Source organism: Podarcis cretensis, assembly GCF_951804945.1.
Source record: "Podarcis cretensis genome assembly, chromosome: 17".
In the NCBI taxonomy this organism is placed as follows: domain Eukaryota; kingdom Metazoa; phylum Chordata; class Lepidosauria; order Squamata; family Lacertidae; genus Podarcis; species Podarcis cretensis.
Genome location: NC_137187.1, coordinates 21,575,463 through 21,593,406, shown reverse-complemented (window position 1 = coordinate 21,593,406; position 17,944 = coordinate 21,575,463). Strand labels below are relative to the sequence as shown.

The 17,944-nt window shown below is 40.2% G+C and overlaps 1 protein-coding gene and 1 long non-coding RNA gene across 27 annotated transcripts in view; one reads left to right on the top strand and one right to left on the bottom strand.

Annotated features, from left to right (window-relative positions):
• The window catches only part of PTPRD (protein tyrosine phosphatase receptor type D), a 1,166,566-nt gene that overhangs the window by 121,843 nt on the left and 1,026,779 nt on the right, over positions 1-17,944 (bottom strand). For 16 of the 26 annotated variants that reach the window (XM_079959081.1, XM_079959070.1, XM_079959095.1 and 13 more), the window contains 4 exons: positions 16,167-16,754; positions 15,693-15,793; positions 13,089-13,348; positions 1,761-1,854 (listed from right to left, as the gene is read on the bottom strand). In XM_079959081.1, coding sequence (XP_079815207.1) covers positions 1,761-1,854; positions 13,089-13,348; positions 15,693-15,793; positions 16,167-16,754 — 1,043 coding nt within the window. The remainder of the gene's footprint in view (positions 1-1,760; positions 1,855-13,088; positions 13,349-15,692; positions 15,794-16,166; positions 16,755-17,944) is intronic. The other 10 variants (XM_079959083.1, XM_079959084.1, XM_079959085.1 and 7 more) reach the window with 3 other exon arrangements.
• Positions 1-17,944, top strand: part of LOC307206655 — a 386,119-nt gene that overhangs the window by 198,178 nt on the left and 169,997 nt on the right. The window lies entirely within an intron of this gene.

Sequence of the window (17,944 nt, the reverse complement as noted above, 5' to 3'; positions counted from 1 at the left end):
GGGTTTCGGTGCTCGTCTCGCTTTATTGGCCGAGGGAGCTGGCATACAGCTTCCAGGTTATGTGGCCAGCATGACTAAGCCACTTCTGGCGAACCAGAGCAGTGCACGGAAACACCGTTTACCTTCCCACCAGAGCGGTACCTATTTATCTACTTGCACTTTGACGTGCTTTCGAAATGCTAGGTTGGCAGGAGCAGGGACTGAGCAATGGGAGCTCACCCCATCGCAGGAATTTGAACCGCCGACCTTCTGATCGACAAGTCTTAGGCTCTGTGGTTTACCCCACAGCGCCACCTGCGTCCAGTCTTACCTTAATAGCACGTTAATTTATCATTAATAGCTATGTGCCACACCTATGGCTTCTCCTCAGATCTTAGAAATCTTTCACCTTTTACTAAGCCCTCTAGCTGTGCACAGGATTAAATTCCACTTCGATCACAGCTGGGGAGGGAACAGCTTCCCTGCCTGCTGTGGCCAGACAACACTCCACTCTCCACCTAATTAATGAAGGAAAAACTGAAGATGTAGCTACATATTATACCCATTAAGAGGGATGTGTAGGTTGGTCCTCAGGAACTTCAGCATTGATAATGCAAACTCTACTAGGCAGATTAAGCTCTCTATGACAAACTAACAAGTGCCACTGTTAACAGAAAGGGGCCAGTATCTGCTGAAGACCTTTCCTTCCACTTTCTGACCCAGACTCTCTGCATCTGTATGTGCTGAATTCATATGAACGCTCAAGCATGCTATGCAAGTTCATCACAGGGAATTCATCCAAGGTTACTTGCAAGTAGTTCAGTGTTGTTGATGTCTCCCTTTCGCACAGATGTCCTTTCATCTTAGGTCTGAGAGCATGTAAAAATGCAATCCAAGAATCATAATTGGTTGTTCCCAAAATAATTGGAGATTTCCAAATTCAGTTGTGCCCACCTGAACTTGAGTCTGATGGTGTGTTATATAAAGTACTTCCGTACACATCTTCAGACAGGATTGCAATTTTCAAGTATAGAGTTTACTCATCTCTCTATTAACTAATACACTGAACGAGAAGAAGGTTTTTTTTAAAAAATAAAATAAAATAAAAAATTCAATCATTTCAAAATGCCATATGTGTCAAAATAATGGGATGTTTTGAAATTAATGGAGTAATTTGCCCACAAGCAAGATATAAACTGACAGGTAAATATATGTTAATTAACAGCCCAGTTATTACAGTGCTATTCGGTGAATATGTAAGGTGTCTCTCTCATTGTGCCTAATCTTGGAGCGTAGAGGAAAACGAGCCTGAGACAGACATATACCAGCACAGGAGAATCAAGTAAAGAGAACTGAGAGGTAGGTCAAATGTTAAACTGCAGAGCAAATTGCAACTTAGCATGTGATTCAGCTTTGGCAAACACCCCATTAAACGAACCAGACCTTTATTGGAGTTCATATCAATGGTGATTAAGTTTTTGCTGACAACTCATTTCACCTACTGCATTATGTCTTATAATCGGCAAGGAATAAAATATTAATGCCAACAAAGATCAGACAGTGTGTGTGCCTCATTGCAACTTAATGTCTTTTAATTTAAGTAATTAGCTTTTTGTTTCTGTCCCCAGAGGTGAACTCAAATACAAAATGATAAGATTTTTATTTTTTTTAAAAAAGTCAAATTTGCTGACATGGGTGCATTAATTGGACACAATCATTAAGGCTGCTTCTATCACAAACAATTTTACAGAGAAAAAAGAGCTAAAATAAGCACATGATACCTCGTCTAATTCCATTTCATCTGGGCTCTCTCGTGGTTTCATGAATTTTCCATCAGACTTCTTTATCAAAGGCACAATTACTATATAGTAACCTCTGCAAAGAAAACAAAACATAAGATGAGGCCTGCATAAAGGGAACAGTGTGTTTATATTGCTTCAGTTACATGATGCTCCCATGTGGCGTAATCTGTAAAAAAAAAAAAACCCTCTTTACTCTCCAGGAGAACCACCTCTTTGCATATCTTGGACATGAAAACTTCTCATCATCTGAAATGAATTGATATAACGTGCAGATTGTCAGCATAAAGTTAATTCACAGTTCTATGGGTTCAGTTCCTTGAGCTGGGTTTCATTCTAACAGAAGGGAAGAAGGGTTTTTTAAACCAATTCTGTTGAGAATTAGAGGACCTTCTGAAGTGTTGTAAGAAAGAGTTGACTGATTAAATTGCCTCCCCTCCTTCCTCAAGGAGACAGTAATCAGTTAGAGCTTCTTCCACCAGCAGAAGTAATTTCATTTGGGGAAAGGTGGATCTGGATCCAACCATACACATCCAAATATCAAATTAATTTACCCAAAATATCAAATTAATTCAGAATTTTATATATATATATATATATATATATATATATAATCCAAATATATAAAAGGCTCCATTCCACAGTTCTCTGATAAATGCAATAGAACTATTCATGAAATATCACCATGATTTTAGAAGATACACTTAATTGACGCTCTTAAATATTATGAATGTAGCCAAATAAATGAGATTCCAGTAAAAAGTGCAGGGAACTCAAAAGTGTAATGATCAAAGAGAAATTCACTGAAATAAAATACTACTTACACGAACCTTTAATTTAGGGTGCAATCCTATACACAGTTACCTGGAAGTAAATCCCACTGAAGTCATAGACCCTTGCTTCTGAGCAGACATGCACAGGATTGCACTGATCAATATTTTAAGGTTACAAAACAGTTCAAAGCAGATGGCATTTGTGTTCTCCGAACATTGAAACCAAACAAAAACAAAAATTAGACATGCTATCATACTGTTGGCCCTCGAAGTTAGCTGGATGACAGGGACAACAATTAAAGGAATGAAATACATTTTAAAAAAAACTAAATAGGATTTGTTCTTTTACTCACTATCGGTGTAGGGATTGAAACTATGGATTACCAACCAAAACATCAGTCTATTCCAGTAATAATTACAACAAACTTGGATTAGAAAAAGGGAACGTCTTCTGGTCAGTTTTTTCTGATGCTCAATTTTTGAAGTATCAAGGCTGAAATCTTATAAGCCTCACCAAACACGTTGGGGTTTACTTCTGAGAAGACATGCATAGGATTGAACTGTGAGTGTTGCTACTGAATTTTTCAAACGAATCAAATCTGGAGGCAAAAGGGCTTTGAGGGAATTGAAACGGGTTCTGCAAATTTGTATTTTATTCTAATGTGTTCACTACATAGAGAGTGGTATAGAAATTTATTGAATAAAATAAATACCCATATAGTGGCCTGGAAGCATCCTACATCAACATGTAGCATGACTCCGAGGGGTATTCTGGGGAGAAATGGGGTCCTCTGCTGGTGGCCTCAATTTTAACTGTGGCTGCCAGCCAGGGCCGGATTTAGGTTTGATGAGGCCCTAAGCTCCTGAAGGTAATGGGGCCCTTTATATGTCCAGCTGTCCTTTGTCAACAACAAATTGTCGCTTTTTTGTGTTGAATATATGCTATATGGTAATTTATGGACCTAATAGGTATCTAAAGCCATTTGCACATGCAGAATGTAGGCACCCTATATATAGAAATGAGCAAACCAGTGATATTTTAGGGAGCAGGCTAGCAGGCGGGCCCATGACTTATAGGAGCCTACCCAACACAAAACACTGCTGCTGTATGTAGGTGGTTTTTTTTTTATCTTATATTTTGGAAATGTACATCCAGGGTTTTTTTCCCTTAAATTTTTTTGGGACTCCTAAGAGAGTGGGGCCCTAAGCTATAACTTGTTTAGCTTACACATAAATACGGCACTGCTGCCAGCAATGACCAGCATTTTACTCTAGAATGTTCCCCAGAGCCACAATACATCATGTTGCAGCCTCATTCTGGAACATTATAGGACTTTAAACAGTGGATGGAAGCACGGAAGAGCACTCCTGACTTTCACACTGCCATCCTCCTCAATCTTTGCATGACCCGGTATAGTAAGAAAGAAAAAGTGGCCTGAAAATACAGCCATTTTACTGCAGGCTATATTATGAACCTATTTTGTCCAAAGTAAAAGGAGCAGGGTTTTAAGAAACAATGTTAAGCTATTGACAAGCCATCTGTAATAGCGAATAGCTTGCTGTTTTTGTCAAATGCAGGGATCACAAATGTTTACATGTAGGTGGAACACATTATATGCATACTTGTACGAGAAAAACGGAGGTGTCCAGGGTTCAGTAGACTATGTCTTCAGGGCAATGCACTACTTGAAAAGCAGCTTGAAGAAGAAAAACCACTTTGGATATGCTTTGATATGCACTTTAATAGCTTTCTCCTTCTAAAAGGTATCTTATATCCGTTATCTTTCTTCACTCCATATCAGCAGTTAACGAAGGTGCATGAGAATGATCGTTTCTTGGCAATGACTTGCTACAACCTGTTTTCAAACACCGCAGCAATTCACCTAATGGAACCGAAGCACTTGCAAAATCAATACACATAGGTAGCCAGGTCAGATTACGAAACTTTATCATTTTTCATCCTAGAAGTCATTAAGATTGCTTGCAACCTCTGCTCAAGCATTCCATACAGAGTAGACAAAGTTGTAAGTGCAGGTTTAAATTACACATAAAAAGAACCCATGATGGCTTCTTAAGAGAAGTTTGGGAATTTAGTATACATTCTAGCTATTTGCCTCCTTTATCCTAAAACTCAGTTCAGAAAATAGTAGATGTAGATGTAGATGAAGGGAACGCAGTGGATGTAGCCTACCTTGATTTCAGCAAGGCATTTGACAAGGTGCCCCATGATATTCTTGTAAAGAAGCTGGTAAAATGCGGTCTTGACTATGCTACCACTCAGTGGATTTGTAACCGGCTGACTGACCGAACCCAAAGGGTGCTCATCAATGGTTCCTCTTCATCCTGGAGAAGAGTGACTAGTGGGGTGCCACAGGGTTCTGTCTTGGGCCCAGTCTTATTCAACATCTTTATCAACGACTTGGATGATGGACTCAAGGGCATCCTGATCAAATTTGCAGATGACACCAAACTGGGAGGGGTGGCTAACACCCCAGAGGACAGGATCACACTTCAAAATGACCTTGACAGATTAGAGAATTGGGCCAAAACAAACAAGATGAATTTTAACAGGGAGAAATGTAAAGTATTGCACTTGGGCAAAAAAAAAATGAGAGGCACAAATACAAGATGGGGGACACCTGGCTTGAGAGCAGTACATGTGAAAAGGATCTAGGAGTCTTGGTTGACCACAAACTTGACATGAGCCAACAGTGTGACGCGGCAGCTAAAAAAGCCAATGCAATTCTGGGCTGCATCAATAGGAGTATAGCATCTAGATCAAGGGAAGTAATAGTGCCACTGTATTCTGCTCTGGTCAGACCTCACCTAGAGTACTGTGTCCAGTTCTGGGCACCACAGTTCAAGAAGAACACTGACAAACTGGAAGGAGGGCAAGCAAAATGGTCAAAGGCCTGGAAATGATACCTTATGAGGAACGGCTAAGGGAGCTGGGCATGTTTAGCCTGGAGAAGAGGAGGTTAAGGGGTGATATGATGGCCATGTTCAAATATATAAAAGGATGTCACATAGAGGAGGGAGAAAGGTTGTTTTCTGCTGCTCCAGAGAAGCGGACATGGAGCAATGGTTCCAAATTACAAGAAAGAAGATTCCACCTAAACATTAGGAAGAACTTCCTGACAGTAAGAGCTGTTTGACAGTGGAATTTGCTGCCAAGGAGTGTGGTGGAGTCTCCTTCTTTGGAGGTCTTTAAGCAGAGGCTTGACAACCATATGTCAGGAGTGCTCTGATGGTGTTTCCTGCTTGGCAGGGGGTTGGATTCAATGGCCCTTGTGGTCTCTTCCAACTCTATGATTCTATGAAAATGTCTCCTAGATCATGCAAAGATCTGCCCTCACAATGTGGCCAATAAATATTGCAAAGTGCTGACTTGACTGTTTAATGTTCTCAGTAATGCCATTTTCAATTAGATAAGAAAATTGGGACTTGAAAACTAAAAGGAACACACTGAAAATAAAGCAGTACACACACTGATTTGGCTCTAGCCAAAATATCAACAAGTTAATAGAGCTGACATTTACCATAGCTCTGATGCTCATATGCAAAGTCTACTATTAAGTGCAAACATTTCCTCATCTGAAATTAGTTAGCTGCTTTCTACAGTGATTCAGATAGTTGCCATTGCAACTATCTTGTTTCTGCTTTCCAATTTTCCCAAACTCAAAACTAGAGGGGAAAGTTCATATATCTGTTGTCCTACATTTGATACGGAGATACAACGTTGTTGAGGCCTTGCAGATATAATGATCTGGATTCAGAAGGCCTGATGATCGTCTTCCAAAGCAACGACTCTATTCCGAACTTAAAAATGGAAAGCGTAATGCTGGTGGTCAACAAAAGAGGTTCAAAGACTGTCTCAAGGCAAATCTAAAAAAAATGTAGTATAAACACCGACAACTGGGAATCACTGGCCTGCAAGAGCTCCAGTTGGAGAACAGCCTTTACCAAAGGTGTCATGGGCTTTGAAGACACTCGAACTCAGGACGCAAGGGAGAAACATGCTAAGAGGAAGGCACGCTTGGCAAATCTACACTGTGATCAACTCCCGCCCAGAAACCAATGTCCTGACTGTGGAAGGACGTATGGATCCAGAATTGGCCTCCGCAGTCACTTACGGACTCATGGTTAAAACGATGTTTATGGAAGACCATCTTACTCGGCTATGAGTGATCACCAAAGAAGGTTTCACAGCATAGATTTAGCCAATTAATCTCCTTTCAAGTTCACTCCTCTACTATAATAATTGAACAATGCACTAGCAAAAGTGCTAGAATGGCTCTGTGAGTCCATTCATGAAGTCCCAAGCTTACGACTTCCCTGACCCATCCAGGTAAATTGCAATGCTGCTGCAGTTCTGCCCCACTGTGAATTACTCTTGCAAATCACCCCCACATCCATACTTTTCACAGACTGTTAGTCAAAGAAGGAAATCAGGCAGGGGTAAAGGAAGGAAGGAAGAAAAAGGTTTAATACAACTTTAAAGAGAGCGCAGAAAGCTGTTGTGTGTAGACCGTTAAGATGGATGCATATTGCCGACTTAAATCCCTAAAGAAATTACTTGGCATTACATCCACTTGTGCAGCCCACCAAAGGATATTAATTCTATTTACAGAAACTGTTTTGCGCACTGGTAATAGTATCTATTGTCCACCTGTGAAACAAACCCAAATGTTGTTTTTTAAAACAAACTCCCTTAACACAACTGGAGACCCTTAGAGCATTCAGTAACACCGGTAGCTCATTCTAGTCAGACAAAGGCATGTTCCGTTCACTGCCATAAATCAAAATGTGACCCCATTCCTTTAAAAAATAAATAAATAAAATAAGGGTAAAAATGGGATAGATCAATTTCCTGAACAAAATTAAAAAGAAGCATCTGTAGTTGTACACACACACAAGAGGTCATTTTAAAAAGTCTAACTGAATTCTTCCTTAACTTCTATATTTGGTCAGCATTCAGCAAACCTAAGGAGCAGGCAAAGAGCTCTTTTATTTCTGATCTGAGATTGTGTGTGTGTGTGTGTGAGAGAGAGAGAGAGAGAGAGACAGAGAGAGAAACAGAAAAAGAGTAGCGAGTTCTGTGTGCCTGCACATCTGGTATAGGTATGCATGTACAGTGGTGCCTTGGTTGACAAACTTAATCCGTTCCGGAAGTCTTTCTTAAACCAAAGCATTCTTAAACCAAGGCGTGCTTTCCCATAGCAATGGGGGACTCAATTTACAAATGAAACACACTCAACAGGAAGCAAAACATGTTCTTATTCCAAGGCAAAGTTCACAAACCAAAACACCTACTTCTGGGTTTGCAGCGTTCTTAATCCAGGTTGTTCATAAACTAAGCTGTTCTTAAACCCATGTTCCACTGTACATGCAAGAATGTGCATATGTGGTGAATGTGCGCACACATATACATTGACTGTATATGTATATGTGGCATGCGGTCCTCAGTTTGGTGGCTGACTGTCAATGCAGCCCTCAGTCAGCCCTGGGTTAGGGAATAACCAGAAATCCACCCTTCGTAGTCATGATCATGACTTTAGGAGGCCAAATAACCCAAGAAGAAGTCGTGAAAAGGAACTTGGCCCCAATGTTGGGGAGCATTTAAAGCAGCAGTTCTCAACCTGTGGGTCCCCAGATGTTGTTGGACTACAACTCCCATTATCCCTGAACTCTGGACTTGCTAGCTAGGGGTGATGGGAGTTGTAGTTCAACAACATCTGGGGACCCAACAGGTTGAGAAAGGCTGATTTAAAGCAAGGTGAATGTATTATGTCTCAATTACCTTATTGTTCATTTCTCATTGCCACTCTGACATTCATCATCAGAGCTTTGCCTAAAGAAAATCCCTTCTAACGAAAAACAAGTACCATATTTTTCTGTGTATAACACCCCCCCCCCCGTGTATAAGACACCCCTATTTTGGGGGACTCAAATTTAAATAAATGGGGGGAGCTGGCCCAAAGTTGTTGAGCTTTTTGGGGGGGAGGGGAATGCAGAAAATCACTAACCCAAATGAAAAATGCTGACAATTGCTCGCGTAGCAGAAGCCAACAATGGCCAGCAATCGCACGCCCAATTGCCGCAACAGCAGCCAATCGAAAGCAGCCCTTGACACAGCCACCAATCACCCACCAGATCACTTGCGGCTGCAACCAATCATCCGTCCCCCCATGCACTTTCCGTGTATAAGACGAGCTCTGGTTTTTAACACTATTTTAGAGTAAAAAACACCACGTCTTATACATGGAAAAGTACAGTACTTCTCATCTTCCACTCATCACATACACACAGCCAGCAGCAGAATGACAAATGGCTGACAAATTTATTGCTGCTGGATGTACAGACAGGCTCCTGTGTGTAGAAAGATATGATCATCATTCTAGAAATATGGTGGTCAAGTACTTATGGCAACTTGGTTAAAAAATAAATTCTTAGAGTTCAGCTTTAAGGGTTGACCATGAATACGGGCAAGCTAACTCCAGAGTGCCATCGAAGGTATGGATGCTAGGCCTAACAAGCTACCTTTTCTGTGGCTGACCCAGAGAGAATGGCAATGCATCTGTGAGATATTCTGGTTTTTTTTGTTTTTTTTATATAAATTTTTATTGAAGATTTTTTTAAAAAACAAAAACAAAACAGAAAGAAAAACAAAAAAGACAATTAACATCTTGTAATAACCATATTTTCTTCACTTTTTGGACTTCCTCACATCTCTCGCTCCTGCGTTCCAAAATTATACAATTTTAATCAGCAATTTATCACCTTGTTTCCATTCTTATTCTATAGATTACCAATGTTATGTCCCTAATTTTAAATTGTTGTTGTTGTTTAGTAGTAATTATTCAAAATTTATTTTTCTCTTTAAATTCACTTATTCTCATATTCTTTTCAACTAACTTAATGGAGCCATGTTATTTTCAATCTCGCATCCTTCTTAGCACTCATGTAATTTACAATGTTTTTGTAGATAGTCCTTAAATATCTGTGAGATATTCTGAAAACTGAGTGCTTGAAACAAAACAAGAGTAGACATCAACTAACAGTCTGTCAGAAATGGGACACTGGTTATATAATTCGGTATTGAAATGTATTATTGAAAGTGTATTATTTGACTCATACATTGACTGAATTATTGACCAGCCAATCATCTGTGGCAATGCATTTTTTACTTTTTAAAATCTATACTAAAGTTTGTACTTTCAATAATGTGTTAGATCAGAATCTGATGTAGATCTTTCTGGCCACAAATGGGAAGTTAACAGCAATTCCTGGGTGCTCAGCTCCACCAAGGTGACTAGTTATTATAAATTTCACACCGTTATCACGAAAAGTGACTGAAGTTATGATATGACAAGAAGCCTGGGAACATTTTTAAAGTCCAGTCAGGACTATGATCAGTCTTACACATTAACCTTGAAATCAACATCCAAGCGTTAACTGTTGAATTTTGTGTTTGTGCATGTAGCTGTGGTAAGATTTGTGTGTGAATGACAATGCTGTAATTTGTGCAAACTAATGCAAGACAAAAAGTTTAATTACAAACAACGTACAGAAGGAAATTAGACTGTTGCAACTGAAATTTAATTCTTACACATTCAGATTGTAGGAGTCCCTTTTAAGAAACCTAGGTTATTTTGAAATCCTTACTTACTGATGAATAGCCTTTGGACTATAATGTAACTTAAATAGAAAACTATATTTAGAAAGATTTTTCCTCCAAAAGCATTTTATTTTAAAAATCCAATTTAATTTTTAAAAAATCCGATTTAAATTTTTTAAAAATCTTTTTTTAAAAAGTTGATTTTTATCCACCCTGGCTGCTATGGGTATTTCTATAATTAAGTTTCAGCCTTTAAAATCATAATAAAGGAACTGCAGCCCAGGTCCATCTGCTCTGGATCTCTGGGCCTATGTCAAATATCATCTTTTTTCCGCCCTGCTTGCACCCTGCAACTAAAGGGGTGCCAGGACTCAAGTCTGCCCAGAGTCAGGACAGACAACTGTGCATTTGCCATTAACCAACATAGCTTTCTGAGAGCACACCTTTAGAACAAGCTGAGTTTTCTCAGTGGTAATAGATGTTCAGATGCATTTCTTATTTATCACCTTAGATATTGTGGCTAATCCCTCATGAGCCACAGCACAAATTCAGTCCTGCTTCCAACATTTCCACAACTTATGAAAAAGGTTATTGTCTTCTCCACAGATGTTAGCTACTCCTGGTTGCTGTTATACCCTGGCCCTTTCTAGTAATTACTTTTCTCCATAAATCATTCCGATGCTTTCCGTCTTCAGGCTTCCTTTTCTATACTTTCCTACAAACTTTATCTTTACTTAGTTTAATAGCAATGGTTCATTTCCCACACTTTAATCCTATTAACACTCCAATGTAATATATTTTCATATTGTCTCATTCTGAATTCCTCAATTAGCAATAAAGAGAGGGTCTTCCATTCACAAAGCTCGTGGTATAAAATGTCAGCTGAGAAAATCCAGGTTGTATCCCCAACAATATTTAAGAACCTGCTCATTTTCCTTCCCATTTCCTTCGTCACACACATGGGAGTCTTATAGGAAGCAAGAATCACTGCAAACAGAGCAATAACACTTATTGATTGTACTGTGTTTCACGCTTTCCTGGCAACTCTTTATTGTCCATCGTTTTGAATCCCTATTGGCGCTTTGCTGTCAGGTCTTTAGTACTATTTTTGTTGTTTAATCTGCACAGAAGCATTTAAGAAGCCTTGTAAACCATGTTCCAGCACTGTGAACAGAACATATAGCTGCCAAATTCATTTATTATGGGATCCCTTTTTAGAGTTAAATCACAACGTGCTATTTTTGGAAATAAAAATATCTGTTTTCTAAACGATGTCTGTGATAAAAACATTTAAAAGGGAAGACAAAGTAAACCGCCATTGCCCTATTAATTTGTACATGATGGGACTGGACTGCTAAACATAACTGACCCATCTTATGGTTTTGCCTTACAGTGTTCTAGCCAACCAAAGTTCTACAGTTTATGTCTTTACCAGGACTAGAGCCATTTTGAGCAGTTCAAGAAATGTGCAAAGGAAGTGCTCGTCTTCTTTTATACTTCTGCTGTAGCCCACTAAGAACATACATCTCCCAGTGGAAGACAGAGCAGAATCACTCCATCTTTGCACATGTCATCACAGCATTATTCAAAGTAGCAGCAAAATCCACTCTGTGGGTACATCTTTTTCCTAAGGCTGAGCTGAAATGCCTTTTCCCAATACACTCATACCTCGTTATGTTTGCTTCATGATACATTTTTTCAGGTTGCGTCCCACGGCGACCCAGAAGTACCGGAAAGGGTTACTTCCGGGTTTCGCCACTCACGCATGCACAAAGCGCTAAATCATGCTTCGCGCATGCGCACAAGCGCCAAATCGCGCCACACACCTGCGCAGATATGGCACTTCAGGTTGAGGGCTTTTCATGTTGCGAATGGGCCTCCAGAACAGATCTCGTTCGCAACCAGAAGTACCACTGTATTGCTGTTTTGTTCATAGGCTGCAGCTGGGAGAAAAAATTGGGAATGTGCAGTGCTATTTTTATAGAAAAAGCGTTGCCAGTGGAAAGAGGAATGGCATGTAGATTATCTACTCTTAAGGAATATGTTCATAATCTTTTCAGGTTTCCTCTACATTTACAAATATTTAGTAAATATTTGATGAAATGCTAAGGTAAAGACAGTCCCTTCCCCCACATTTTCTTGGATGATTGTACAGATATTGAGAATTTGGAAGATATAAAACCAGGAAGGTTGGAGATTCTGTTGTCTCTGATACCAGAGCTTTCTATCACTGGGGAGATGTTGCTGTCATCGTCTCATCTTGCCAGGTTATGGAGTGCCACCTACAACTGGTGTTTGCTCTCCCAAACCTACATCAGTGACATTATAAGTTTAGAAACATTATTGATTTTTGCTGTCTGATCGTCAAGGTTCACAAAGAGCTTCAGGAGCCCTCAGTTACACTTGTGTCATCTTCTACGGATACCTTGCTTTGTCTTTGTCTTTGTCCAAATCTGGGAATATGACTAGAGATTTGATATCATGAGCAGTGCAAGGATAAGGGACCAGATAGGAATTCCCCACACACCAGGTTTATTCAGTGAAGTCGTCCTGTTACTGTAAGAACATCCATCTGTGCTATAGGACTTCCTCCCACACTCTTTTCTCTGTGCACCCCCTTAAATCCCCTTCAGAGGATTGAGAGAACCCCCAGAACAGATGGATATGTGTGAGTGCAGAGGGCGAGGACAGGGAGAAGAAGTCCCATTGCACAGGTGGGAGATCCTCAAGTTAATGGGATGAATTTCTTGGGTACAAAGAAGAAAGGCAGGATACGAATGTTATAAATAAATAAATGTAAAATTCTGATAGGTTGACCTAAAACATGCAGTTCAAGGCTGCAACTTCAGCAGCTCATGGTTTTAATGCAGAGAATCCAGTAAGTAATAAAGTACAAATGACTTTTGAGGTTTAACTCACTTTATAGTTTTGTTTGCAGGAACATCTGGTAGCTTCACTGTTACCATTCCATCGACATTGGTCTTATCAATGAACAGTGGTTGGGTTCGCAGTACATCTGGTGCTGTTTTCGCTGTTACCCTGTGCTGAAGACCTCCAGCGCTATTGCCTCTATTGGTCAGTACAAATGAGTATGATGTCTCAGGTTTCAGGTTGGTGATAAGTTTCTGAGTGGCTCGGCCATCTACCTCAACTGCCATTTTCCCATCATCGTACAGGATCTAAAAAAGTGAGGGTTTTCATTTTTGTTAGCAAATTGTTAGTAATTAAGGGGGGAAAGAATAAACCACGTTAGCTGCCCTTTACTGCTTTTGATCCAGCAATACTCAGGAAGATAGTAATGTTCTGTTTATCTTCTCTTGTCTGTAAGTATATGCCACAACTATGTATGATTCTTCAGAATTACCTGAAAACTTCAGTTATTTGGGGGGACCTTAAAATAATGATTCCCAGCAGCTTCCTCAATGATTCGCACTAGCTTTTCTTTACATCACTCTTCTATGATATCCCACTCAGAGTTATATTATGTTCTGCTAGACAACAATTCCTTTAACTGGAGGCACACTTCAAATTAAACTGGATTTAACACAAATACACAGTAATGGCTTGCTGTAAACTAGCTTAGGTTAGGAACAGCTAAAGCCAGCTCTCTGTTTCATCAAGACATTCAAAAATGCAATCTCAACCTTTAAGTCTGGGGGCGCAGGTAGGAAGGTGGTATAGTAGCTGTAGCTCTTCAGTTGCCTGATACCACTTGCCAGGACACTGCACCCGTAGAGGTATATTTGGTCTACTCTAGATTATGGCCATCTAATACCAATTTACAAGGGGAATATCTTTTCTCAGTATTTAGTTTCACTACACAGAGTCCTGGAATTGCCCCTGGCAGACTACCTGTCAGAAGGCGGAGATGAGCAGACTTGCTATACTCCAATTTTTGGTTTTACTCAAAGGGAGGTCATTATGTTCCACCAGCCATAAGGGTCTTTAATGCAAAATTTGTTCCCCAACTCCTATATACTTCAAATGTCTGGTATAATGGTTTATTTCCTAAGCTGGATGGCTTCCAGGCAAAGTTCCTTCGGACCCAACTTCAGGTTCCAAACTGTGTTCCTAATTCAATTCTATTTCTGGAAACAGGTGAATGTCCACTTTTCATCAAAAGCATGATGGGCTGCCTTGAAATACTGGTTAAAGATTTTGGTATTTGGTGTGGGATTACTTTTACATTTAACCAATGAGGAATCTATTAGCTCATGGTCAAAAGCTATGCCCCCCAAAATCTCCTGAGTTGGACTTTCACCATCCTTTTTATATCATCTGTGGTTATGACATTGCCCTTAAATCCTTGAGCCAGAGGTTATGGGATATCGCATACAGCGATCTTTGCTCTTGATCATATGTAACCTGTAGACCATTTGTGTTCAGAATTCATTATGGGCATGATTTTCAATTACCCTTGTACCTTACGAATCTGTCAGTACCCAATTATCATCAACTGTTTACCAAAGTCAGATTAAATGTATTTCCATCTGCAGTTCTAAACAGCAGACTGACTGGTATACCTTATCATAGTAGACTCTGTTCATGTTCTCAGGCTATTGATTGCATGAAGCATATCTTAATACACTGTGGGCTGTATGAACAAGTCAGGGATCAATTAATTAAACCCTTACTGGTAAATTTACCAGGGAATTCTGATACCTTCTATCTCATCGTGTCAAAGATAAGTCAAATGATACTACCCAGGCCGTAGCAAAATTTATCTCAAAGGTAATAAGAAACAGAAATCAACATGCTCTGGATAAAACATAGTGACTGCCTTGGAATCTTTTCCATGTATCTCTGTTGCATTTTGCATTTGAAACTGTTTTTTGTGGGTCTTTGGACCATAATGAAGAATGTTGTTGTTGGCAGGGGTGTATAAAGCTGTTTTAAGATTCATGTAATTGTTCTCTCCTCATGAACCTACCAGGACCCTGAGATCATCTTCTGAGGCCCTTTTTTTGACTGCCTCCTCCATGAGTGGTCCAGAAAGTGGCAACAAGAGAATGGGCCTTTTCTGCAGTGGCTCCCTGTTTGTGGAATTCTCTCCCTATGGAGGCTTAGCTGGCACCTTCATTATACACCTTTAGGCGCCAAGTTTCCTTCCTCTTTGAATAGGCTTTGGGATGATTGACATCCAATGCCCTTTTGAAAATGTGGGAAGGGGGGGTTATTGGGTTGCCTTTGTTTTGATTTTTATCATGTGCTTTTTATATTGTGATTTTGTGTTGTTAACTGCCCTGAGGTCTGCTGGTTTGGGGCTGTATACTAATTAATTGATTGATTGATTGATTGATTGATTAAATCCTCCTACTTTGCCTTCTTCCTTCTTGCTTCCTCCATCTCTCTGAGACTCCTTAGGGTAGTGATAAAGCGGGATATCAAATCCAAACACCACTTCTTCATCTTCTTCTTCTTGACCCAACTTTTGTTAACCATTTTGAATGTGTCTGCTTAATGAGAACATTCCTTCATCTCAGGTTTTACCCTTCAAGTCTTACAAACTGCAAAACAACTTACTTTGAAAGGCAGAGCAGAGTTGTAGTTCTCTGGTATCTCCCAAGAGAGCAATACCGATGTCTTCATCACTGCTTTGACATGAAAATTTTTTGCAAACACTGCTGGAAAAGGAAAAGGCAATGTATTTAAAGTACATCTTGACCTTGGGATCCCATCCCATTTCCGACACTAAGCACACTCAACAATTCTCCTACCTGCTTTTAAAAACCATATCCCATTCTTACAAATGGCAACTCAAAACGTTCTATTTTTCTTACCTGCAATTATTGTGTAGATGTGAGCCAGACTTGCCTGATATAGGATAACTGAATACTAATGAATCCAAAACACGTAAGGTTTCACATACTTTACCTCTGATGTTAGTTGAAACTATTTATACGATGGTTTGGTCAGTTTTAGTAACAGCTTCAAAAATATCGATATCCAAAGACCGAAATTCCTTTAAAACAAAAGTCATAAGCAGACAAATCCTACCTTGTTCCACAGGTAGTGTCCTGAACTGGACACTGGGACTATATGGACCAGGCCCTTTGCTTGTGTGTGCACGTATTTTTACATCATATGTGGTATCTGGTTTTAAGCCTGAAAGCGTCATAGTAATATCAGCAGGAACAACAGACATCTCCGTTTGGTGATGTGCCACATTGATATCCCTGTACTGCAGAGTGTATTTGGTGATAATACCATTTCTTTCTGATAGGATGGGCGGTTGCCAAGAGAGCTGGACTGAAGTTGAGGTGGCACTTTCCGAGCGCAGGTTTTGAGGGAATCCACTTGGCAGATCTTCTGGAATCGAAATTTCCTTTACCATCTCCTCCCCAAAGCCCACTTTATTTCTAGCTGAAAGCCTGAAGACATACGAAGTCCCCTTGTGAATATCTGTAGCGGTGTAGTGGTCGTCCTTGTCGGTGAAATCCCGCGTCGTAAAGGCATCTATGTCTTTGCGGCCAAACCTCAGGCGGTAGCCCTGCAGAGGACCGTATGTGTCGACAGGCGGGTGCCACTGAATTAGAGCTGTACTCATTTGTGTGTGGCTAATTACAAGCCGAGGTTTTCCTGGAACTGCAACACAAGATGATGTTAGCAAGTAAAGCGGGCAAATGAATAATTTCTAACAAACTTTATTCATGTTTCTTGAAAAAGTTTTGTATGTGATGGACACACTGTTTCCTCCTGTTCAACAAGTACCGTATTTTTTGCTCTATAAGACGCACCACCAGACAATAAGACGCACCTAGTTTTTGGAGGAGGAAAACAAGAAAAAATATATTCTGAATCCCAGAAGCCAAAACAGCAAGCAGGATCACTGCGCAGTGAAAGCAGAGATCCCTCTTGCTGTTCTGGTTTCTGGGATAGCTGCACAGCGTGCATTCGCTCCATAAGACACACACACATTTCCCCTTACATTTTAGGAGGGGGAAAGTGAGTCTTATAGAGCAAAAAATACGGTATTCATTCAGACAGCACAACAAACTTAGGCATTTTGTCTTTCCTACCTCCTTTCCCTAGCTTCTAACTGGAGGGCTGGGGGAGATAAGCAGAGTGTCTATTTCTATGAAGCCTAGCGACAGAATAGCTTTTACACATGTGGACATAGTTTTTAAGTGATTAATGAAAACAAACTAAAAAAAAATCCCAGAAATCTCACATGTTGAGAAGGGGTGTACCTCAGTGACACATGCCTTGCATACAATAGATCCAATGGCAAAGTCTAGCATCTCTAGGGACAGCTGGAAAAAAAGATTTGTGCCTGAAACCTTTAAGAGATGCTGCCTTGGTGTAAGGTCAGAGTCATTATATGTTCATTTACTACATTACTATGATCTAGTCTAATGGCAAACTTGCCCATTTCAGATATATATATATATATATATATATATATATGGACCCCTGACCATTAGGTCCAGTCGTGACCGACTCTGGGGTTGCGCGCTCATCTCGCTTTATTGGCCGAGGGAGCCAGCGTACAGCTTCCGGGTCATGTGGCCAGCATGACTAAGCCGCTTCTGGCGAACCAGAGCAGCACACGGAAACGCCGTTTACCTTCCCGCCGGAGCGGTACCTATTTATCTACTTGCACTTTGACGTGCTTTCAAACTGCTAGGTTGGCAGGAGCAGGGACCGAGCAACGGGAGCTCACTCCGTCACGGGGATTCGAACTGCTGACCTTCTGATCGGCAAGTCCTAGGCTCTGTGGTTTAACCCACAGCGCCACCCACATCCCATCTATCTATCTATCTATCTATCTATCT